The sequence below is a fragment of the Peromyscus leucopus genome, chromosome 15, assembly GCF_004664715.2.
Source record: "Peromyscus leucopus breed LL Stock chromosome 15, UCI_PerLeu_2.1, whole genome shotgun sequence".
Lineage (NCBI taxonomy): Eukaryota > Metazoa > Chordata > Mammalia > Rodentia > Cricetidae > Peromyscus > Peromyscus leucopus.
Window position 1 is genome coordinate 26,848,454 of NC_051076.1, and position 25,956 is coordinate 26,874,409.

Here is a 25,956-nt window from a genome sequence, read left to right on the forward strand (position 1 = left end):
GGAGATATCTGATTCCAGAGAAAGCCTTTCCTGAGGCTGTTCTCCAAATGCCTGGAATGTGTATGTCTAGAGAGTGATCAGTCCACATTGTTAGCCCTTCTTAGGGAGAAATCAACTGGGAAAACTAGGAAGGCACACATGATTTTCATAACAGAATACAGCTGATATATAACAAGCCAAGTAACACCAAAAACTCCTTGGGATTTGGCTTCCTCTGGAGGAATTCCCTGATTCCTCCAGGTAGTGACTTTGCCATAACCAGCTGAGTTCTTATGGTATTCCTGCGGCCCGCAGCAACTAAGTCCAGCCAGAATCTAAGAAGAGGGGACTACATGAGGACATGAATGTCCAGAGTGAAGCTCTTTAGCAGGCATTTTTAGCATTGGTGCTTAGAGCCCACCTTGGATGCTAAAACAAGTGAAGCCCAGCATGGTTTGCAAATTCCTTTAAGGATCTGGATGAGCTTGGGACCCTAACTTAGTCTGAGCAGATGCACAGGTTTGTAGTGCTCGATATAAATAGCTCTTCTTGGGAAATGCGCATACATACACACCACGCATGCGCACGCACATGGGCATGGGCGTGCACTCACATGCTTGAGGAAGCTGTGGTAAGGGCATCTTCCTTTGACCTGAGATCTGAAAAGATACCATCATGGCGAATCTAAAGAAGTATTTGTGTGGCTGGTCTCTAGAGCCTTTCTCTGATAAGCCACTGAAGAGACAGCAGGAGGTACTTTCTTCCGTTCTATGTGTCCCTCTCCTCTTTCTGCTCATGGGTAAGTCCGTATTGTAGGCACTGCCACTTACTGCTGTGTTCTCTGAGGCTGGTCTTCTGCCCGGAAGAGAGATTCTTATTGGCGAAATCAGGAAATTACCCTCCTTGTGGTAATTACGCTGCAGTTTTACTTTGTTCTGAGATCTGTACATGCGGGAGAGTGAGTATGTATGGTGTGTGTGTGTGTGTGTGTGTGTGTGTGTGTGTGTGTGTATGTTGTACGTGTGTGTGCATACACACATTGACGCACCGTGAGGAGGTGACATTCTAGCCCCAATCTCAAATAATTCTGGAATCAAACCATGTTCCCCTTACCCTCACTTTTTCCTGCTAAAAAATGCTGACTCCAGTTTGTTTCCTATGTAATGTATATAAATTCACAGAGGGACATGAGTAAACCCTTCTGATGATAAGCCGGAGACGTCCTAAGGGAACAAAAACTGTTAGATTTTCTTCCACTTCCTGTCTTAACTCTCACATCCCCTGAACTGTAGGGACTTCTTATGATCAGGTGGCCCAAGGCAATGTGATTTCTCCTCCGTCTTTCCTTCCTCTTCGCCCTCCTACTCCCTTCCCTTTAGGCTAGACTTCTTTGTCTTCTTTTTCTCTAATATATTTATATAATTTTTTCACCCAGAATTCCTGGAGTAGCCATGTTACAGAACTTGTCTGATTTGACCTAAATTCTCAAAGCCTTGGGAGTCCTGGGATTTGGGAGTCTAGCCTGGGATCACCCAGCATATACCTCAGAGCTGTCATAGAAAAATTAGCTGTGTTGACCAAAGCTCTTAGGAGCTTGAATAACAATGTTTTTCAAAAATATAGATGTTGCTTGAGCCAAAAAATCAGGAGTGGGCCAATGTTATCATTTCTTCCTAACCCCAAACTTGACCTGACTAAGCTAAAGACAATTGAAGGTCCCCTGGATGAGGCAGAAAGTAGGCTAATAAAGAAATTCTCAAACTTGAAAACAGTGAGAGAATTTTGAATGCTCATAGGCTTAGTACAGCAGCAGGGAACAGCCCTTATCAGGGAATTTTCATTTTTCTAGTCTCTTAATGATAACCTTCTCCCCACGCTGGGCACACAAGGTGTTAGCGTATTTGTTCTATCACTCACCTAGCCATCTCTCTGCCTCTCTAGGCATCTACCTACCCATTTTAATTTTGAAGAGACGCTGTCTTTTGCTTTTCTAGCTCTTTACAATTTGCAGCAACCTGATTTTATTTATGTTTTGTCGTAACTCTTGTAGATGACTTAGCTGTGATGAGTTTACCAGTCTTATGGATCAATAATCTGACTTTCAGAAAAATTCAGAAATTCACCCAGTCATAAGGCTAACTTCCCAATTATAACAGAAATTTAGAAGGAATGTTTTAATGATTACTACAGCTGCTTCTATGGGAGAGAGTTTGGTGAGTGAGTGGATGAATTCATGCATGCATGCATGAATGAATGAATGAATGACTTTGCTAGTCAATGGACTTAGAAGTAGAAGGTCTAGGTATTCATTTCTCAGCATATGGAATTTGTGGCAAATCCATGTTTACTGAGTGAATGAATGAATGAATGAATGAATGAACAAATGAAAGCTGGGTTGAAGAGTTCAGCTGCTCCTCCAAGTCCCTCTCTGTTTCCACAGGACAAGGGGCCTCTGAGAAGGAAACACCCCCAATAGTGATATCAGGGATGCTAGGGGGTTCTGTGACTTTCCCCCTAAACATCTCAGGGGATGCAGAGATTGAGAGTGTTGCCTGGAATTATCCCCCAAAGTCTCTGGCTGTAGCATTCTCCCCAAAACATGTATATATTGTGGACAAAGACTACAGTGGCCGACTCAATGTCAGCAACACCTACTCCATGCGCATCAGTAACCTAACCAAGAATGATTCAGGATCCTACCAGGCTCAGATAAACCAAAAGAATTCTGACCTCACCAGAGTGGAAAAGTTCATCCTCGGCATTTATGGTGAGTTCTAGAGAGCTTAGGGGATTTTCCGCCCTGACACCACCACCAGTCTCCTACTGATCCCTAACAACCTCTGACCTACCCAAACGCATGCTTTCCACAAATGCAAAATGTGTGGAAAAACCTCATTCCATTGGCCCCCAAAGTCTTTTTTTCCAAATTCTTAATACTTTTTTTTCTGTGTCTTTTATATGATGTATCTTGATCCCAGTCATTTCCCTGTCCCTTTGCATTCACCCTCCACCCCTGGCTACCCACCCCCAAATAAAATAAAATTTAAGGAAAAAATAAGATAAAATAAAAAGGTAAAATAGGGAAGGGAAACCTTAAAAGTCTCCTCATGGAAGATGTAGTGTGCCATCATGAGTCACACAATGAACCCCTTTGTCAATATATCTTTACTTGCCAGTTTTCATGGCAAAGAGCCATTTGATCTGGCTCTAGGTCTCTGGCTTCTACTCTTGAGATCCTCTGGGATATTATGTTGCTGACCTGTGTTGCAACCCCTGAAGTCTTAACCCACTCTAGCATCAACTTTAGTGCCAAAGTATCATCTGAATCAACCATGAATAAGACTTGATGTATAATTCATTTTGAGACCATTCTCCAGTTGTAAACCTATGGAACAAGACATTCTGCTTCCAGAATACAGTGGTAGGTTAGGCATATGGTAAACACCCCAATTCTGGAAGAGAGAAATTAGAAAAGAAGGAGTCACATATGACAAAGCCTAAAACCCAGAGTGGCTATTTTCATTATATTTTAAGGCTCAGTGCTTTATCTTCTGGGTCCACTATAGTGGTAGCAATGTCTTCCATGTCCCCTTGGGTGACCATCTACCTCTTGACCTTGGACATCATTCTGTCTCAAAAACAAACAAACAAACAAACAAACAAAACCATCAATTCCTACCCTACACCTGTCTCTTCTGGGCTCGTGGTGACAGACGGAGCCCTGAAAGTCTTTGAACTACCACTGGTGTCTTTTCCTTCTTGATGGACAACATGCACTTACAGGCCTGCAGCTCATTGCATTGTCTTATAGAATTCCAAAAGTCTGTCAGCTTTCTTTCTACCCTGTGTTTGTTCCTTCAGCCCAAGATTGTGGTGGTTAATCAATATAGTCCTTAAGTCACACACACTCTCTCTTCAGCAAACATTGTGCACACCCATGTTCTCCCCAGATGTACTTTCATATGTTTTGCAATATAAATAGGAAAAAAATCCCTACTTTTCAAGTTCTGGTTCTATCTTGCCTAACAATCCCTTCCACTTACCTCTCTCCTCTGTTTTGTGTTAAGTGGTTAAAAGAAACAAGGTAGTGCTCTCAACACTTTTTAAAGATTTTTTTTGTTTATTTATGTGTAGATGTGTGTGATTGCATGTGCACGTGCACGTGGGTGCCCATGGAGGACAGGGGGAAGGTGTCAAATCCCCCGGAGCTGGAGTCACCAGCAAAAGTGAGCCACCCAATGTGAGTACTGGGAACAGAACTGTGGTCTTCTGCAAGGGCAGAAAGTACTCTTAACCACTGATCCATCTCTCCAGCTCCTTACCTTCAACGTTATGCTTAGACATATGTTTCATTACTTAAACATTCTACTTCCCACAAAAACAGTAGAATGCATTTCAGCCAAGTTTTATCCCACTTTTTGTAAACATTCACTTCTCTCTGGTTTCTAATGGCATATGCCCAATTTCTGAAACATCACCAGAAAGACCTTAACTGTTCTCATTTCTATCACTATTTTGTTGATTATTACATATATATGGAAACCTATTATCATACATATGTGTGTTCACATGCATTTGTGCTTGTGTCCTTACAATGCCCCTCTTTTCTTTCTGAGTCTTCAGAAACTGGCTCTAACATGATATTTCTACCAAAAACTTCTTGAAGGCAACATGGGCTTTTACTAACATACATCTCAAAATTCTTCCAATCTCTACCCACTAGCCAGTTCCAAAGACACTTTCCATATTTTTAGATACTTGTTACAACACCTAATTTTTGGTATCAAAATCTCTATTGGTTTGCTAATGTTGCTATAACAAAATATTCTTGGCTGATGGGTCTGGAGAAATTGTTCAGTGGTTAAGAGCACTAGCTGCTCATCCAGAGGACCAGGTTCAACTCCCAGCAGCTACATGGTCATTAACAAGTGTCTATTATTCAGTTCCAAGTCCTCTTCTGGCCTCCATGTATACTGTGTCATGTAATACACAGAAATACATGCAAGCAAAACACTTAAACACATAAATTTTAAAAAATATATTATTGGATGAGTAGATTAAATGATAGAAGTGCATTTTCTGACAACTTTGCATCTGATTGAGATATGTTTGTTTAGTTTCTTCTGAAGTCGGTCTTTGGATTGAAAATGGCCATCTTCTCTCTATGTCCTCAGATGTTTGTCAATGTAATTGGCGTGCTATTTGTCTTCTTCTGATGTGGATAATAAATAAGATTAGGGCCTACTCTGAGATATTTACCCCTACCTCCAAACATAAACCTGTCTCCAAATGAGTCACATTCTGAGATGGTGGGGGTTAGGATTTGAATATAAGAAGTTTTGAGAAAAAAATTATTCATTTCTTAGTACCATATTTCTACCAACCAGGTAGTTCGACACCTTTATTGATTTGTAGGTTATTCTGTATATATTTAAAAAAGAAAGTTTTGTGCAACTAATAAATTTAGAATAGATCACTAACATGTAGCAATTTTTCATATGTATCAGTAATGCTTAATAAGTTCCAGACAGTATGAATAGCATGCTGCCGTACATATAGCTATCTCTAAAATATCTCCAGAGAAATCAGTATGAAACTCTTACTGTAAGTATTGTGCACTGGTCGATTGTGCCACTGAGGGGAATATGACCAAAATATACACATATTTATTATATACATTATTATACACATGTAATTCTCACGTAATTAATAAAAATATTACTTTGAAAAGAATCCCTTAGCAGTAACTGCCTTCAAAAATTAATGCAGAAGAAGAAATAGGTATTGGGGACAGTAATGATTACTTTTCTTAAAATCATATACCGTTCTGCATTTTTTTTTCAATTTTGTGTGTATACCTATCACCTATTCAAAAATAAGCACAAGATTGAACAATGGAAATGCAATAAAAAGGGGGCTGAGGAAGAAAGGACTGAGAGTAGTGGATCCTAAGCTCAGACCAAGACGCAGGGATGATTCAAATTCTGGAAAGTGAGCTCCTACTCCCTAGGTTATTCAGAGTTTACTCAGCGCACTAGGGTCCCAAGCACAGGGCAGAGAGAGAGAACCACACTACTAGGAATTTTGAGCTGTTGTGATAATAAGACCTGCAGAGAATGTCTCAGAAACATAGAGGAGAGGCGCTTACCCTAGCCTGCAGACACCTCTTCCCTAGAACATGCTGACCTTCCTCCATCCCTACCTTCTCTACCATCCCTTCCTTCTTTTGGTCAGCCTTTCCCTGACAAGGAAGAAATCTGGGAGTCGTCTCAATACTCTTACTCCTCTCAGAACAGCTACAAGAGCCTCAAGTCACCATGAAGTCTGTGACCACATCTGAGAATGGTTCCTGCACCATCACCCTGATCTGCACTGTGAATGGGGGAAAGGACGGTGTCCAATACAGCTGGACCCAAAAGGACACCGATTTTAATGAATCCCATAGGGACCCTATCCTCACCGTTTCCCAGAGTATTTGTGACCCAGACCTACCATATACCTGCACAGCCCGGAACCCAGTCAGCCAGAACAGCTCCCAACCTGTCCGTGTCTGGCAGTTTTGTACAGGCAAGTGGCTCCACTCAGATCTTTCAGGGGACTCTAGAAACAGCCTGAGTACCTGTGGGGTTTAAAGATTAGTTTTCGGTGACACACAGATGGAGTAGAAAAGAAAGAGGATAAGCCCAAAGGCCTTCTGCTCAGGGGCCTGGGAGATACTGGCTGGACTTGGAAACCCCAGGGCACTGTGGCACCCCAAGGGTACAGCAAGGGAGAAAAAGAGGGTTCTGAAGTAAAGAACCAAACTGAGCTTTATTTGGGTGGTAGTGTCTCCCAGGACCACTTCAAAAGTGGGGAGGGCTGGACAGGCCAAGAGTGAGGTGAAAAGAACTAAGTAAGACAGATGGTCTTGGGCAGGCAGTAGGGATGTCTCATGGGAGGTGGAGCTAAGGGGAGGGGAGAAGGGGCTCCTGTCCCAGTCAGCTTGACGGGGCGGGTCAAGGGAGTTAGGAACAGAGGCTGAAGCTGTAATATCTCATCTCTGATTTCAAATTCAGGAGCCTCCAGAGGAAAAACAGTGGGGGAAACAGTGGTAGGGATCCTGGGAGAGCCCATGACCCTGTCCTTGGCGTTTCTGTACAGTCAGGACACGAAGAACACTGTCTGGGTGTTTAACAAGTCAATTATCAGCCAAGAATGGGAAGGAGCAGAAACAGCAGATCCTCACCGTAAGCCCAATGGTCCTAAAGAAAAGAGGGTGTGGGTCTCTGGCCAGGACCACTCCCTGAAGATCAGCCAGCTGGAGATGGAGGATGCCGGCACCTACCATGCCTATGTGTGCTCAGTGGCCTCCAGAGACGCCACTGTGAGATACTTCACCCTGCTCATCTACCGTGAGTATCCCCTTGACTGCTTCTTTCCCTGAAAGGTTTCTCCTCTCTCACTTTCCCTTCCTGCCAAAATGCCTCAGGGCACTATTAACAACTAGTCAGTTCACAGTGGTGTGCTCACATAAGGAAACATTGCAACCATCATGAGCAAAGCCCACCTGCCAAGTGTTCCTTTATCTAGGCCTTTGACACCTAATTTTGTCAGTATGTACTTTTATGTTTCGTTATCATTTAGAACAAGGGTGGGCATGACTAGGGTGGAAGCAGAGTAGCCTGAAGGGAAGCTCTCTTGATATCTCAAAACACTGTGACTCAAGAGGATGGGCCACTCAGGTCCCCAGAATGTGAGACACAGATCTCACATTCTTCCTTCTCATCCCTGGACTTGGCAGGAGTTTGGCTTGGTGTTTTGTATAGTTTAGGCCAGCCAGCTCTTTTTCCTGTCTATTCACATAGGGTAAGCATAGTCCCTGCCCTTTGCTCATGTCTAGGGAAATGCGTTAACCATCCATCCACAGTCCTGTTAAAGTGTTCGACAAGCTGCCTAGGTTCATGTGAGTTGCATATGGTGACTCAAATACTAAAAGTTAAAAATATAATTAAATCTAAAAGAAGGTGGGGTGGTGGTGGTGCATGCCTGTAGCTGGAGAGTTTTCTCTCAGGGTCCCGCCAAGCCCTGGCAGTCCGACAGCCCACTTATAAAATAAACACACAGATGCTTATATTATTTAAACTGTTTGTCCTAATGGCTCAGGCTTCTAGCTATCTAGTTCTTACATCTTAAATTAATCCATTTCTATAAATCTATACCTTGCCACATGGCTCATATGCTGCTTGTCATGGCTGCGGCTGGCAGTGTCTCCCTCAGCCTTCCTGTTCTCTCAGTTCTCCTCTCTGTTAGTCCCACCTATACTTCCTGCCTGGCTACTGGCCAATCAGTGTTTTATTTATTGACCAATCAGAGCAACACATTTGACATACAGACCAACCCACAGCACACACCTTCAATCCCAGCACTTGGGAGGCAGAGGCTGGTGGATCTCTGTGAGTTTGAGGCCAGCTTGATCTATAGAACAAGTTTCAGGCTACATAGACAAACCCTGTCTCAAACAAACAAACAAACAATCAAATAGAGGATAGTGTCCAGGATTTGGTTCTTTTCTTCTACTATGTGGATCTTGGGACTCAAACTCGGGACATCAGCCTTGGTGGCAAGCCAATTTGCTGACAAGTCTAGTTCGCCTTTCTTGAACACAGAGAGACTGAAGAAACCCAGTGTCGACCAGAGCCATGTGCACAGGAAGGACGGCATCTGCAAGGTACAGTTAACCTGCTCAGTGGAAGACGGCGGAAACAATGTGACATACACATGGACGGTCCTGCCGAAGGAAGCTGCTATGTCCCAAGTGGAGTCACTCCTCAACATCTCCTGGAAATGTGGTGAAAGGCCGCCCAGCTTCACATGCACCGCCCATAACCCTGTCAGCAACAGCTCCAGCCAGTTTTCTTTGGGGGCCATCTCTTCATCTCTTCAGGTTGCTCTCTCTCTCTCTCTCTCTCTCTCTCTCTCTCTCTCTCTCTCTCTCTCTCTCTGCACCCAGGCTGCAGAAGCTGGGACTTTGAAGTCCAGTGATTGTATCCTAAACTGTTTATGAAAGTCAGAGAGGGAGTGTGGGGGGAGGGTCCATTAGAGCATCATCTCAGTGTAATGAGGTCCAGACGTATAATCCTAAGGTTCTGACGGCTAAGTTAGGGAAAGCAAGAGGAGGCAGACATGTCAGTAACTACCTGCATCTAAGCCCTTGGGAGGCTAAATCAGAAGGGTTACAAATTCCAGCTACAGAGTTGGAATCTGTCTCAAAACAACAAAACAAAAAAAGAACTGTGGATTTAATTCAGTTGTTAGAGGGCTTTCCTAGTACATCTGAGATCCTGGGTGTAATTCATAGCGTTGCAAAAACTGAGTGTAGAGGTACAGGTCCATAATGCCTGTAATCCCACAACCCTAGAGGTAGAGGCAGGAAGACCAAGGAGTTTGAGGACATCCTTGGCAACATAGAGTTGATGCCAGCCTGGGCTAACAAGAGATCGTGTCCAAAGAATTTAAAAGGAAGAAGTGACAAGGGGAGGAAGCAAAATAGTTACTTTTTATAATGTATTTTATTTAACCTAATAGAGCCAAAATACCAACATTTCATGTGAATTTGGTGTAAAACATATTAATGCTTTAAAAGTCAGCATGTGCTTTATACTTATGTTGTATCTCAACTTGTATATTAAATTTTTATCAAAAGTATTTCTTATTTAGATGCTATAAAATACACAGCTCAAGAAAAAATGTACACATCCAAGTTTTTCCAAATGAACTCCAGTTTTTCAAGGAACTGAATCACCATTTATTACTTAGTTTTAACAAAAGTAAGCACCGCCAGCTACAAGTCAAAAGCCATGGCTTACTGGGCAGTACGGAATTTAAGGTTTGGAGAGTAATCGGAAGTGTATGGAAAGGAATGCTGGCCCTTTGGGCTGTGTGAGTGAATCTAAAAGAGGAAGCTTTCCTGTTCTGTTTTGCTTTTTGTTTTTTGAAACAGAGGATGGCCTTGGCTGGCCTGGAGCTCCCTCTGTAGACAGAGAGGCCTAAAAGTCACAGATATTTATCTGTCTCTGCCAAGCACTGAGAGTAAAGGTGTATGCTGACATGCCTGGCTCTGGTGGTTCTTAATAAATGTCGGCCGCCACTCTAGAACTCTGTGCATTCTTGCCCAGTTCATTTCCACGGCAGCCCTACAAAAGGAATGCTTTTATCATTTTCCCTGTTCTATAAAGATACTATCAGAAGGATGGGGGACTTACCCAGGCCAGACAGCAAAAGCAGCATTGGAACTGTAAGCCTGGCCTCTGTTCTTCCCCAGACGGAAGCAGAAGGGTGAAGTCTACCTAAGATGCGATGGTGCTGGGTCAGGCTGAGTCAGGAAGACATATCTGGAGCCTGGCTTCATAGGAATCTGAACTCTTTTTTTTTCTTCTGTCTCATTTCATAGAGAAAGGCTGCTTTGGGCCTGGCAGATCAGATACTTAAAGCTCTGGCCTATAGCTCTCCAGAAAGTCTGTGTCTACCTATGTACTGCAGTCACCTTTTGCCTACAAGGCTTGCTCAAAACACAGGTATCAGATGAATAAATGAAAGTATTTTAGGCTGCCGTGAGATTCTAAGAGTCAGTTAGGGTGGTCATTGTGTCATATCAGTCATTTGCTCTGATTTCTCTGTCAACGTTTGCATTAATATTCTTGTTTTTCTCTTCAAGGCTTTGAGAGAAACCTGAAGTTTTGGATCTGGCTTATGGCGCTCATCCTTTGTTCCCTAGTGATGCTGGTTGTGTGGTGCATTTTGAAGCAAAAGAAACAGTGTAAATTTTCTAGCTTAACTTTGCCCACCCTTAGGAGTCTATTTGCTTGAAACCCATGCTTTCAAGAATGGGTTTTCAAGAAACTTGCAGGCTTCTAAATCCTCCCATTAAGTCCCTGCTACTTCTTGCTCCAGACCTAGTTTCTTCTCAGAGTGATGGGGAGGCTGAGAATTAGTTGAGGATCTTTAAAAATAATTGTAGACCAACTGAAATTAGCTTGGGTTTTTATCGTTTTTATTATTTTATGTGCTGTGAGTGTTTTGCCTGGACATGTGACTGTACACCATGTGTGTGTGCCTGGTGCCTGTGAAGGCCAGAAGAGGGCATCAGGTTCCTTGAAACTGCAGTTACAAATGGTTGAGAGACAACATATCGGTGCTGGGAATCAAATCCAGGTCCTTTGGAAGAGTAGCCAGTGTCTTAACCACTGAACGAACTCTTCAACCCTAGCTTAGATTTTTATAGAATGTGGAGGAAGAATAGGGGCATGATTTATTAGCTCATGACTCAGTGGCCTCGATGGGTAGATGTCAGCAGAGGCTGGGAAACCACCAGCTCTCTCTGTATGTTATCTGTGTTGTTCTTTTTGAGCCAACTTGACTGTCCTATTGCAGTATAGCTGAGGGTCAAGGAGAGGGGCTTACCACAGCACAGCAACCTGTAGCTTCAGAGATACACATACTAATAACTCTCACACTAGGCTGGGGCAGGATGCTTCCCTCCAACTTCAATCTGAAAAATGTCAGAAATATCTCTGATTTCCCAGGTTGAAATCATGTGGTTGCTGCACACAAGGAAATAAGTGTTCGTGATTAGCAGCTCCCTCTAGAATCTTAATATTAGAGTGATAATGAAAAATTTCTCCCAAAAAGGCAGGCTAAAACACATGGACCCTGGAAGAATTACTTCTAGAAGAGTTACAGCTCTCTCTTCCAGAGAAATGCCAGGAAGTCCCACAGCATTCTTCCTAGATGAAGACAACCCTAGACTCTGATTACTACTTCCCTTGGTCCTGTGCTTATCTTGGGGTCCTCTCCTTCTCCATAGTCTCTTCCCTGACTGTGTCTTCAGAAGCCTCTCCCCATCTCCTTTGAGTCTCACAGAACCAAAGATATCTCTCTACTCACAGTCGTCTTTGGTAACCTTCTTCTACTTGGTTTTTCAGGTTCATCTTTGGCCATCAGGTGCAGCCAAGCCGAGACCCCAGCTGAAATATCAGGTAATATCATTGGTGACTCTGGATATGGGGGTCCTGTTCCAGGTAGAAGTTCCAATGCCTAGCTACTCAAAGTATAGTCAGGCAGCCAGCAATGTGGCTTACTTAGGAGCTTAGAAATGCAGAATCTTGATTGCTACCACCAGAATACTGAATACAATTAGATGTATTCAGTATTCTAATCTACATTTAGATGACCTATATGCCTGATAAAGTTTGAAAAAGCAGTATGCTGAAAGGAGGTGGTTTGGGAACAAAAGCTCTTGGAAGATGGATCCAGTAGAGGTAATTGCTGGAACTAAGAGGGGTCTTCTGTCTACAGGAGTCTCTTGGGTTCCTTGGATGTTGACTGTTAGCACTTGAACATGCCCTACCTTAAAGATGGGTTATTTTCTCCATTCTAAGAACACAGAAACAAAGACCAGGTGGAATAATAAAACTGTGGCAGGAGCAAAACCAGATGCTAATTAAAATCAGGTACGCATATTCCTATTACTCAAAAGCAATGGTTTTCAACCTGTTGGCCAGGGCCCCACAGGGGTCGTATATCAGATACTTACATTACAATTCATAATAGTAGCAAAATTACAGTTATGAAGTAGTAACAAAATAATTTTATGGTTGGGGGTCACCACAACATGAGGAACTGTGTGATTAAAGGGTCGAAACATTAGGAAGCCTAATCAATGGTTTTCTAATTTGACCTAAGCTAAGGAAGGCTTTTTTGAAAGGAACTCTTATTCAACATGTAAAAGAGAACTGTTTCAGTGGATGTTGGTTTGGAGGAAGAACTTAAATGTTGGCTTTTATGTCCTCCTGTCAATCCCATGTTGCCCCAAATTACCACCTTAAATGCCAGAGTTCTGGCATGCTAGGAAGTCCCTCAAACCAAACCATGTTTCTAAAAACCCTCTCATATCATGGAGGAGATCTACCAAGAAGGTGGGGTCAGAAGAGGGACTGGGGCTGAAGTCATTATACAATGTAGACTTTCTGAGAGATAAATGTAAAGTGCCCCCTCAAATGGGAATGGAAAAAAGACTATCAGTGACTCCTCATGGCTCTGCTGTGGTCAAAAGTCAACATAAACTAGTTGTCAGACACATGGACTCAGGTCAGACATGCCAGTTTTGGACCCTGCTTCTCTTCCTTTCCAATGATAGCATCATGGATAACTCAAGCTCTAACTTTCATTTATCTGGAGAAATGGGGTTGCTTCATCTGCTGTGAGGACCAAAGTGGAGTGATACCCATAGTGGCTACTCAGTGATAGTTATTATTGTTGTTAACTATTAGAACAACTCATACTTTATTTTTCCCACACAAAGCCAGAGAAAGCAGTGGGTAGTGGCAAGAACACCAGGGACCAAGCCACTTACATTCAAATCTTGGCTCTACTATGTAGGTGGGAACATGCTTAACTTTTATGTGATTCAGCTTTCTCATTTCTGTGCTTCATGGTGTTTTAGGCAAATTAAAGACATTTGGAACATTGCCTGACACATCATAGATACTTAGCGAATGATAGGCGTGTTTGTTTTTCTACATTTGGATCAAATGAGCTATTTGATGTGCCCCAAGGCAAGGTTTCTACCCTCTCAGTGTGCCATGTTAGTTACTTGTGACATGCGCGTGTTCTGATTGTACTGTGCCTGGGCCATTGCACTTTTTAAGTATTATAAATGCATCCTTTCCTCAAGGGAGGGTGATCCATGTTTTACACTGCCTTAATCCTGCTGCTCTCCATACAAAGTACATCCTGTCACTCATCAAAACCTTGCCTTTATAACCCACCTCAATTCTGCCACTTTCAGGGTCTTCCTTGTTCTAAACAGAAGCCATGACCTTCAACCCCCGTACTTTTCTTATACCTCTCATGTGATACCGTTCAGAGACCACTTTACATTAATGGTTTATTCATGTATATGACTCCTCTCCCCCAGCTAGACAGTGAACTCTAGGATCAGACATACTTTATCTTTGTGATTTCCCAGAGTACCTCTGCCTGTATCCTTGGCATGGTTTTATCCAGTGGCCCAGTTCTGTTCACTAAGGTTGCTGAAAAGACCATCAGACATTATATCTAGTGAATATTTAGCTATCAGATGAATAAATTATTTGGTCATTGAAAAGGAGAAAGGGAGAACAGAATAGAGCTCCCTAACAGGAAATCTCCTGCAGCCTTGACGTCTTACCTAGGATAGATATCAGAACAAATTGGGTCTTTGGAGCAATTCAAGAAAGATGTGTTAACCCTGCACAATGTGTTCTAGAAACCCCAGCTGGCCACATGAGATATTCTGTGCTCTCTCAACGGTATGAGAAACTAGACATGCCTGCTGAGACTACGAGGCCTAAGCCCACCTCAGACACCAGCTCTGACAGCAGTGCAACAATAGAAGAGGATGAGGAGGATGAGGGAAAGACCAGAATGCACAGAAGTGAGGCGTATGACCTGGACACTCAGGGGGACAGTGCACGTGACTTGGCCTCTGAGAGGCAAGCAGAGCATGAAGTCCTCGCACCAGATGACACAGTGGTCAAGTCTGAGGGTGAGGAAGACACTGCATACATACAAGTGTACCTTAATGTGCAGGTGAGCACTTCTGACTAACACACCTTCATCCTCTTTCTGCTTCTAGGACTATATGATGTCATAGACGAGTCCTTAAAACAGGGGGTCTGTCTGGGGATAGGACAAGGACCATACAGACACTCTGTCCAGCTGTGATTACCAAACCTTGAGATCCTTTGAAATGGAGGAACCCATTCTTGGGTCATCAGCATAGGGATGAGAGAAACAGAAGCACTATCCCTTGCTCCAAGGAAGCTCCCAGTTTTTGAGACCAGAACACAGTGGGATGTACTCTGACCTCAAAAGCTGTGGGTTGTAAGTTTTTTGTTTTGTTTTGTTTTGGTTTAGGTTTTTTTGTTTTTGTTTTATCTTTTTGTTTCTTTATTTTTTTTTTTTATTATTCTTTGGGAGTCTGCCACCCAGCTCCTAAATAAATACATGGAGACTTATTCTTAGTTATGAATGCCTGGCCTTAACTTGGCTTGTTTCTAGCCAGCTTTTCTAACTTAAATTATTCCATCTCTCTTTAACTGCATTAACTACATTTTGCCTCTGGACTTTTTACATTTATTCTATATATCCTTCTTTCTTCTTACTCCATGGCTAGTTGTGTAGCTGGGTGGCTGGCCCTTGGTGTCCCCCTCTCCTTATCTTTTTCATGCTCTTTCCTCTCTCTTCTCTTGAGCCTAGATTTCTCCTCCTATTCATTCTTTCTGCTTGAGACCCCTGCCTATCCTTTCTCCCACCTAGCTGTTGGCTGTTCAGCTCTTTATAAGACAAATCAGGTGTTTGAGGCAGGCAAGTAACACAGCTTTATAGAGTTAAACAAATGCAACATAATAGAATGCAACACATCTTTGCATTATTGAACAAATATTCCACAGCATAAACGAATGTAACACATCTTAAACTAATACTCCACAACGGTGGTTTAAACTGGAATGCTCTCATTTGATGACTAATGCTGATCTGCTCACCTGTTTCAGGGAAAGATTCCAGTTCCTCAGAAGAAAGAAAGCCCGAACACAATCTACTGCTCAGTACAGAAACCTAAGAAGGTGAGAACCATTTTCTTTTTCTTAAACCTATTAAGTAAGAAACTGTTCCCAACCATTTTATCTGGAAGTCCTAGATTCTTGCGGCTGAGGAAGTCAAATGGGCTCAGGATGTGCGGTTCTGACACATTCTGTGATCATCAGAGATGTCTGACTCACACCTGTGTGACCAAAGCCTTTGAACATTTAATAGCTAATTTAATATCTCATGTTGATTATTCTTAACATCAACCATAGGTTGATAAGACATATATGTGTGTGTGTGTGTGTATATATATATATGTATATATATATATACATATATATATATTTGATTTATTATAGTGTTGAATGGGTCTCTTAATGGTAGAATTTACCACTAAATAATAATGGCCACAATAACTAACATTTATAGAAAGTTCTACAGTTCATAAGGCATTCACAAACGTGTTCCCCTCCATCCTTGTAACAATCTCTGGAAATGTCTTGTCATTCACATTTGAAAGCTGAAGAAGCCGACTCACAGAAGCTAATTTAGCTCTTGTCAGGTTGACAACAATTGAAAGCTCCAGTACCACAAACCACAAGCACTTACATTTTTAAGTGTTTCCGTGCAAGTACATATCATGACCTGAGAATATTCCTCCCAGTATCCACCACCCTCCCTTTTCTCACCCCTCCCCTCCCAATAGTTAGTTCCCTTGGTTCCCCTAGACAGTTTTGCTTTTACTTCCATGTCATATATACATACATAATTTGTGTCTATTAATGTATACAATCTAGTAAGCAAAAATGAGAGAAAACGTATGATGTTTGTCTTTTCTGAGACTGCCTTAATATAGTGGTTTGAAAGAAAATAGTACCAAAGGGAGTAGCACTGTTAGGAGGTGTGACCTTGTTGGAGTAGGTGTGGTCTTGTTGGAGGAAGTGTGTCACTGTGGGGACAGGCTTTGATGTCTCATATATCCTCAAACCATGCTCAGTGAGACAGACCACTTCCTGTTGCCTGCAACTAAAGATGTAGGAATATCAGCTCCATCTCCAGCACCATGTCTGCCTGCACACCACCATGTCACACCAGGATGATAATGGACTAAACCTCTAAAAATGTAAGCCACCCCAATTAAATGTTTTTCCTTTATAAGAGTTGCCATGGTCATGGTGTCTCTTCACAGCAATAGAAACCCTAACCAAGACACGTAATTCACTTATTTTATCTCAAGTTGCATCCATTTTCCCTCAGATAATATGAATTAATTCTTCTATATGGATAAAAATCATGAATATACTACATTTTCTTTTTTCTTATGTTTTTTTAAATTAAAATTTCTAATCCTTTTACATACCAACCACAGATTCTTTTTTTTTAAATTAAATTTTCTAATCCTTTTACATACCAACCACAGATTCCCCTCGAATATACGACATTTTCTTTAACCATTCCTCTCTTGTTGGATACACAGGTTGGTTCCATAATTTAGCTACTGTGACTAGTACAGCAATGAACAGAATATATATCTGTGATGTGTTGACTTGTTGTCCTTTGGGTGAATATCCAGTAATGGGATGGCTGGGTTACACATGGTAGATCTACTGTAGTTCTGTGTTGTTGTTGTTATTGTTAAATAAAAAAATATATACATATGCATGTTTTGTCTCCATGTATTTCTTTACATCTCATGCATGCTGTGCCCACATGGACAGAAGAGGGCATTGCATCCCTGGGCCTGGAGTGACAGACAGTTGTGAGCTACCATGCAGGTGCTGGGAATCAAATCCAGGTCCTCTGCAAGAGCAGCCAGTGCTCTCAACAATGAGCATTCACTCCATCCTCTCTGTGGTTTTTAAAGACATCTCAATACTCTCTTACATAGTGACTACAATACTTTACACTCCCACCAACAGTGTATAAGGTTCCCTTTGTGCACATCCCTGCCAACATTTATCATTTGTTTCCTTAATGACTGCCATTCTGACTAGGAAAGATGGAATCTCAATCTACTTTTTAGTTTTATTTCTCTGATGGTGAGTGAAGTTGAACATTGTGATATGTTTATAGACTCTTTGTATGGCGGGGGGCAGGTTCTCTGTTCATTTCATCAGCCTGTTCATCAAATGGGTTATATGGGTTTTTTGTTTTGTTTTGTTTGGTGTTGATGGGGATTTTTTCATTTCTTTGTATATTCTAGAATATCTATTTTTGTCACATGTCGAGATTACAATGAAACCCTCTGCTTCTATAGGCTTTCTTCACTCATTTAACTGTATGCTATACCAAAGCTTTTTAATCTCCTGAGTCCCATTTGTTGATTGTTGGCTTTAGTCCCTAGACTACTGTTCAGTCTTTACCTGTGTCTATATCTTGAATGTTTCTCCAATTTATTTTTCTCCAGAACTTTCAGGACTTACACTAAGGCCTTTCATCCATTTGGAGTTAACTTTTGTGCAGAATGAGAATCTAGTATCATCCTTCAACATGTGGACATCCAGTTCACCATCACTCTTTGCTGAAGAGATTCTCTTTTCTCCAGTGTGTGTTTTTGGTATCTTTGTCAAACATCAAGTGGCTGTAGCTATATGACTTTACATCTGGGTCGCCTATTCTATTCCATTGAGCTGTGTGGCTGTTTGTGCCAGTACTGTGCTGTTTCTGTCACTGTGAGGCTATACTATAACTTGAAATCAGATATTGTAATACCTACAGCATTATTCCTTTTGTTTGGTTTGACTTTGGCTGTCTTTGTGCTTCCATGTGAACTTTAAGATATATTTTTCTGTGAAGGATGGTATTGGAGTTTGATGGAGATTGTATAAAGTCTGCATATTGCTTTTGGCAAGATGGCCATTTTCTCAATATTAATTCTTCCAATTCATGAACATAGAAGGTCTTTCCATCATCTGGTGTCTTTAATTTCCTTAGTCAATGTTAAAGTTTCATTGTAGATACATTTCACTTCCTTGGTTACCTTTATTCCAAGGTTTGTTGTTGTTGTTGTATCTATTGGTTTTTGTTGTTTTTTTTTCCATTTTATTTAGTAGCAATTGTGAATGGCATTTTCTCTTAATTTCTTCCTCAGCATGTTTCTCTTTGGTCTGTAGGAAAGCTGCTGACTTTGTGTATCAAATGTGTATCTTGCCCCTTTGCTTAATGTATTTATCAGTTTTAAGAAGTTTTCTTTTTCCTTTTAAATACACCTCAGCAATTCTTCTTCTTCTGAGTCTGGCTGAGCATTTAATTCTCATTTTCCTAAAAACATTGATTATTCTACCACTTACGCTTTTGAGTCTACCCCCAATTTCACCTACCTTCTGTAAAACATTCAATAAGACTTATTTAAGCTCTAAATCTTTTCAAACATGCTACTTATCTGTAATTAATGTTTTAATTGTTAATGTTTATAAAATGCCTCTTTTAGCCAGGTGGTGGTGTCACACACCTTTAAACTTAGCACTCAGGAAGCATAGGCAGGCAGATCTCTTGAGTTTGAGGCCAGCCTGGTCTACAGAGTGAGTTCCAGGACAGCCAGAGATACACAGAGAAGCCCTGTCTCAAAAAAAATACCCTTTATGTGCCCATAATTGGGTTGGTCATATGAGGATTCATATGTGTTTGTGGCAGCACCCTGAACTTGAGGATTTGTTGTTTTATCTGTCATTTGATAGGGGATGTAGGAGTTAAATCTATCAGTGGGAGGGAGAAAAAAAAACACTACATGCTGACTTAATATATTGTTTGTGAAATTCCAAGTGTTTTTCAGATGCTAGGAATAGCCGATGTCAGTGCACCAAGAAAGAGAGTAGTTATCACTGCACTGAGAGATAGAGCAGGTGTAACTGCACTGAGGGATAGAGCAGCTGTCACTGCACTGAGAGATAGAGCAGGTGTCACTGCACTGAGGGATAGAGCAGGTGTTACTGCACTGAGATAGAGCAGCTGTCACTGCACTGAGGGATAGAGCAGCTGTCACTGCACTGAGGGATAGAGCAGGTGTCACTGCACTGAGGGATAGAGCAGGTGTCACTGCACTGAGGGATAGAGCAGCTGTCACTTCACTGAGGGATAGAGCAGCTGTCACTGCACTGAGAGATAGAGCAGCTGTCACTGCACTGAGGGATGGAGCAGCTGTCACTGCACTGAGAGATAGAGCAGCTGTCACTGCACTGAGGGATAGAGCAGCTGTCACTGCACTGAGAGATAGAGCAGCTGTCACTGCACTGAGGGATAGAGCAGCTGTCACTGCACTGAAGGATAGAGCAGCTGTCACTGCACTGAGGGATAGAGCAGCTGTCACTGCACTGAGGGATAGAGTAGCCGTCACTGCACTGTGGGATGAAGCAGCTGTCACTACACTGAGATACAGAACAGCCGTCACTGCACTGTGGAATGAAGCAGCTGTCACTGCACTGAGGGATAGAGCAGGTGTCACTGCACTGAGGGATAGAGCAGCTTCCACTGCACTGAGGGATAGAGCAGCTGTCACTGCACTGAGAGATAGAGCAGCTTCCACTGCACTGAGGGATAGAGCAGCTGTCACTGCACTGAGGGATAGAGCAGCTGTCACTGCACTGAGGGATAGAGCAGCTGTCACTGCACTGAGGGATAGAGCAGCTGTCACTGCACTGAGGGATAGAGCAGCTGTCACTGCACTGAGGGATAGAGCAGCTGTCACTGCACTGAGGGATAGAGCAGCTGTCACTGCACTGAGGGATAGAGCAGCTGTCACTGCACTGAGGGATAGAGCAGCTGTCACTGCACTGAGGGATAGAGCAGCTGTCACTGCACTGAGGGATAGAGCAGCTGTCACTGCACTGAGGGATAGAGCAGGTGTCACTGCACTGAGGGATAGAGTGGCTGTCACTGCACTGAGGGATAGAACAGATAAGACTTTAGGAGAAGAAAGTTGAACTGGGCTTTAAAAGGTAGATACTGTGCCAGGTATGGTGGCATACCTTTAGGTGGTTGAAGCAGGAGAGTTGCCAGTTTTAGGATAACTGAGCTATATAGCAAGACCCTGTCAAGGTGGAGGAGGAAGAAACAGAACATATAATGGACTCAGTAAATACTTGATCAGATATGCGAGTTAGTTCATCATGCCTCCTCCTGACTTAAAGCCCAGTGTTTAATGCTTACATATTCCGCCATTGGCCTTGAGAACAAATCTGTGTAATTGACTACATTTCAGAACTGCTTTCCTCTCCAGCTTAGTTCTCGGGGTCAAAACTGTTCAAACTTAAAGCCAGGAATATTGATGAGTCTTTGTTCTGATGTTTAAAGTGGCTATAAGCCACCACAGGCAGGTCTACATAGTATCCCCACCCTAACCTACAGTAAGTAGAAACCAGTGTATTTCCTCAGCTATGTTCTTGACAGAATTTATCATCTGTCTTCAGAAAATTTTGGACTAGGAGTCCTAGTTCTGGGTCCAAGGCCATCACTTTTGGGTCAAGAACCTCTCAGACCTCTTTAAATCATTTTCTAACACACATTTTTGGGCAGTATAATGAGTCCTAACCCCTCCCCTCCCCCACCATCATCAGTTCAGGTATCATCCTCTCTCTAGAGCATATGCTATATCTTCTCCAGAAGACAAAGAGGTTGTTAGAACCCTTGGACCCAGAAGGACTAAGGTCTAACTGGAACCTAACCTCTTCCATTTAATTGTTACATAAATATTTGCCCTTTTTCTTCCAGTTCAGGGAAGATTGGGATCACTCAGTGGTAGCTTCTGAAATGCACAATACTTTATTGTCATTTTTTTAACTCCTAGATTTGCTACACTTACCTGTCCACTACCCCTCCATCCAAGGAAAGTCCAGCCCATGGCCTTTAGCATTAGGAGACTTCAGTTTGCTGCACTGAGCTCTCTGATACACCCTTACAGGGAGTCCAGCCCAAGGCCCTTAGCACTAGGAGACTTCCCATAGATTATGAAATGGATCAGCCTTACCCTGGCCTAGCCTCTCACCAGCACAAACTAAGAGTCAGCTCCTCCACAGCTCTGTTAACCTTGTTCTTGTGTGTTCTTTTTCACTCATCTAGATGGTGCCAACTCTTCAGCAAAATGCTGAGCCTCCTGAACACTCTCTCTATGAAAATTTCACCTGAAGTGAAAAGCAGCTGCTATCTCTCTCCTGGGGTGAGGATTGGAAGAAAGACAGACCTCATAAATCCTGCTGTTTCTGCAGAGAGAACACATTGGAATATCCCGCTGTGGCTCAGGCTTGCCTGAATTTGATCTCTTCCTCTTCTTCTCATCCCTATTACCTCATAAGCCATATATAGGTCAGGCAGAGGCTCTTTGGAACCTATAGGCTTTGAACATCTTTGCTTTTTCTCTATTCACCCATAGAGTTCCTCCTCTGAACTAAAACCCCGCGGAGAGTGCTCTCCTGCACATGGCCTTGGATCCACGTGGCTTCTGTGCCCTGCATTGTGTACATATGTGTGCCCAGAGGTTCCGGCCAAGCTTTATACTCAGTGGGAGCCTAAGTGTGACCAGTGTGACCTGCATAGGCTCATATTCTTGAATTCCTAGTCATCAGGGAATGGCACTGCTTGAGAAGGATTAGGAGGTGTGTGTGGCCTTGTTGGAGGAAGTGTGCCTCTCTCTTCCTGTTGCCTGTGGATTCAGATGTAGAACTCTCAGCTACTTCTCCAGCACCATGTCTACCTCTATGCTTCCAGGCTCCCCACCATGATAATAATGGACTAAACTTCTGAAACTGTAAGTGAGCCCCAATTAAATGCTTTCTTTTTATAAGAGTTGCCTTGGTCATGCTGTCTCTTCAAAGCAATAGAACACTAAGACATAAATTGGTACCAAGGAGCAGGGTATTGTTGTGACAGGCCTGACCATGCTATTTGTTAGAGGAATATGGAAGAATTCAGGACTTTAGACTAGAAAAAGAATTGGATGCTGTATTTGGGGTTTAATAGGCCATATTAGTGGGAGAATGGAAAACAGTACCTAGGGTGATTTGAACTGTGAAAGCCCAGCTCAGGAAGTGTCAGAAGGGAAGAATCTCCCTCTATAGCTAAGGAAAGCCACTGAGACTAGGCATGTGTCAAGGGTGTCCCTACATGGAGGCCCACAGAAGCCATTGCATGAAGCTGTCAATGTGAAGCCTGGATTTTCTTGGAGACCACAAGATGTTGGAGATGCCAGAGCCATGGGATACCTGCAATAAGAGCTGCAGACTGGGTATGTAACTAGCCCAAGTCAGAGAAGTGTGTGGCAGTCAACAAAGCTGAAAGGAATTGGAGATCTGAAGAGCTCTTTGACATCGGACACAGAGGTGCAGAATTTGGAGTTTGTCCTGCTGATTTTCATTTTTGTTTTGCTCCAGTATTTGCTCACTATGCTCCTTTTCCTCCTTTCGGAATTATGATATATATCCTGTGCCATTGTATGTCAGAAGTATGTGATCTGATTTTGATTTTGACTTTACAGAGGGTTAGAGTTAAGAGATTGCCGTAAGTCTCAGAAGAGACTTTGGACTTTTAAACACACTATTTGAGAACGTAATAGACTATGGGGACTTTTGAAGTTTGACTAAATGCATTTTACATTATTATTGGTTGATGTATTAAGGCAACTCCACGTAGTTAAAAGGGAGGTTTATTTTGAGGGATAGGTTACAGGGTCCGGGAGAGGTGAAGTGCAGTCTAGCAGTGTTCTCTGGAGAACTCTGCTTGGTCTACCTCCAGTGTCCAGGATCCAGGAACCAAGAGAGCTGGTGCATCTGGATCTCAGGTCTTAAGGGCTCCTGTCTCAGCCCCGCCTCATAGGCATGACAGTTACTGGAAGCCTCAATGAGGGTAGTACCTCCAGGTCAAAGCTGGAACAGCTACCCACTACACATTATAATGTGGCTATAAGTCTATGGGAGCCAGGGAGTGGAATGTGGTGGTGGTCCCCATTCTTAGGCTCATATACTTGAATAGTTAGCTATCATGGAGTGGTACTACTTGAGAAGGATTAGGAGGTGTGACCTTGTTGGAGGAAGTGTGTCACTGGGGGTGGGCTCTAAGGTTTCAAAGGCTAAGCCAGGCTCAGTGGCTTTCTCTTCCTGCTGCCTGTGGATCAAGATGTAGAATTCTCAACTACTTCTTCAGTACCATATCTGCCCGTGTGCCACACTCCCCATCATGATGATAATGGACTAAATCTCTGAAACTGTAAGCTAGCCCCAGTTAAATGATTTTTCATACAAGAGTTGGCATGATCATGGTGTCTCTTCACAGCAATAGAACACTGACTATGACAGCCAGTTTGTAGGCTCATTGCAGGTGTCTTTGTATAGCGTCATGGCAGAAGTTCAGCAATCAGATACACAATTATCATAGTGTTGTATACAGAACATTCTAGAACAGGGCATCCCCAAAAGACTACTCATGTAGGGTTTCTTATGACCAAATGTTGTTGAAGGAGACCAAGACTAACCATACTTCACACATCTTCTAAGCAGTCCCCAAAATGAACCCAACAGGTATTTTTACACAGGGGAACACAGGTCTATGTGAAAAAATGCTCAATACGATGTCATTTAAAATAGAAAGTGGGAAATAATCTAATAGCCACTTAATGAAACTCTGGTTAAATACATGGTATATTCCCAAACAGTGGCAAACTTGTAAAGAAAGCAAAGACTAATATGCTATGTGGAATACATTGCTGAGTGTGAAGAACAAAGTCCAGAACAGTATATAGTTTGTGCTCCCAGATGGATGAGAAAAACCTAAGCCTGTATGTTTATATAGGCATGGCAAAGTTCTAAATGGAAATACAAAATCAGCGGCTGCCCCCAGAGGAGGGACTGAGAATCTTAGATTGAAGAGGTTTTTTTTTTTTTATTAAATACTTTTTTGTATTGCTTGATTTTAAAAAATTTACTTATGAATTAGTATTTTGATAATCCTTTTGTAAATATTTTTTTAAATTACAGGTATATGTGTGTGTGTTTGTGCTGGGGTATCTGCAAGTACCTGCAGAGGCTCACCAGTTTGACCTGACTGACTGGCCAATGAGATTCAAGGATACCTCTGCCTTACTCTCTCTCATCTCCCAAATCCCATACCCCCTCTCCCCTTCCCAGCAGTGGGATTATCCATGTGCACTGACCCACCCAGCTTTTTAAATGGGTGGTGGGGATCCAAACCCAGGTCTTCCTGCTTGGGTGGTAGGCACTTTACCAACAGATCCATCTCCCCAGCACAAATTTTCCTAGTTCATTAAAATGTGTAAGCCAGGCACAGTGTCACATGCTTGTAATATCTATTACAGGAACTAAAGCAGAAGGATCACAAGTTTGAAGTCACGTTGTGATGCACAGTATGACCCAATCTCAAAAAAAAAAAAGCCTCTGTCATATAAGATACCTGTATTTACCCAAAAGAGTTCCCACCTTATTCTCAGACTGGATAAGGAACAGAGCATCTCTCCTCTCACCAGGTTTTGGCTGTAACCTGACCCCTACCTATAAGTTGAAGTGTGTGTGACTTACATTCATGTGCCTGCGGTATACACTCTTGTCTCACGTATCTTGCCACCCTCGGTCCTTTCATGTTGTTCATCTGCTGTCCTTCCAATGATGTTGAAATCCCCATGGCTGTGCCCTGTAGTGGGTACATGGGTGCTCCTAGGCACTCAGACTGTGCTTCACACTCAAAGTCTTAATTGCCAACTGTTCATTAGTTGTATGTCTCATTGTCTTTGTGAGGCATTATGACAAGAGCATAGCAATCAGACATACACTATGGTGCTGGTACACACAACACACTGCAATATAGCCTTCCAAAAAGCCCGGGCCTTAGAGTTTCTTCTGTTCTCAAGAGCTGCATGGCCCATGACACTTCAAATGCCAGAAGAAATCAATGAGAGTGTTGGTGAGATGGTTCAGTGGGTTTAAGTCCTTGCTGCACAGCCTGGAGACCTGAGTTTGATCCCCAGAACTCATGAAGAGGTCAAAAGAGAACCAACTCTGAAAAGTTGTCCTCTGATCTCCACATGAATGCCGTGCATCCCCAAATATACACTACTATTATTTATTATTATTATTGTAGAAAAAAAGAAATCAAAGGTAGTATATTCAGTGTTCATCTAGACTGTTTTTACTCCATCATTTTTTAAGATTTATTTTATTTTATGTGCATGAGCATTTTGCCTGTATGTATGTATGTACACTACATGCACGCAGTACCTGTGGAGGTCCAAAGAGAATGTTGGATTACCTGGAGCAGGAATTACAGGCTGTTGTGAGCCATCTGATATGGGTGCTGGGAACTGAATCTGGGTCTTCTAGAAGATCAGCAAGTGTTCTTAAACACTGAGCCTTCTCTCCATTACTTCTTACTGTT

At 42.5% G+C, this 25,956-nt stretch overlaps 1 protein-coding gene across 1 annotated transcript; it reads left to right on the plus strand.

The window, feature by feature from the left end:
* Positions 1-593: 593 nt before the first annotated feature.
* Positions 594-22,206, plus strand: LOC114690596 (T-lymphocyte surface antigen Ly-9-like). Its single transcript, XM_037211234.1, has 10 exons — positions 594-778; positions 2,420-2,746; positions 6,271-6,546; positions 7,035-7,370; positions 8,625-8,902; positions 10,681-10,774; positions 11,940-11,993; positions 14,264-14,586; positions 15,552-15,623; positions 21,640-22,206. Exons 1-10 carry the CDS (start codon positions 655-657, stop codon positions 21,703-21,705), a joined length of 1,950 nt encoding a protein of 649 aa, XP_037067129.1. The 5' UTR covers positions 594-654; the 3' UTR covers positions 21,706-22,206.
* The last annotated feature ends 3,750 nt before the right edge of the window (positions 22,207-25,956 follow it).

Bases quoted from the DNA above. Each gene is read 5' to 3' on its own strand.
- LOC114690596 (XM_037211234.1), top strand. From the start codon at position 655: ATGGCGAATCTAAAGAAGTATTTGTGTGGCTGGTCTCTAGAGCCTTTC. The intron at 2,747-6,270 runs GTGAGTTCTAGA...TACTCCTCTCAG, and splicing joins GTTCATCCTCGGCATTTATG to AACAGCTACAAGAGCCTCAA. The intron at 7,371-8,624 runs GTGAGTATCCCC...TCTTGAACACAG, and splicing joins CTTCACCCTGCTCATCTACC to AGAGACTGAAGAAACCCAGT.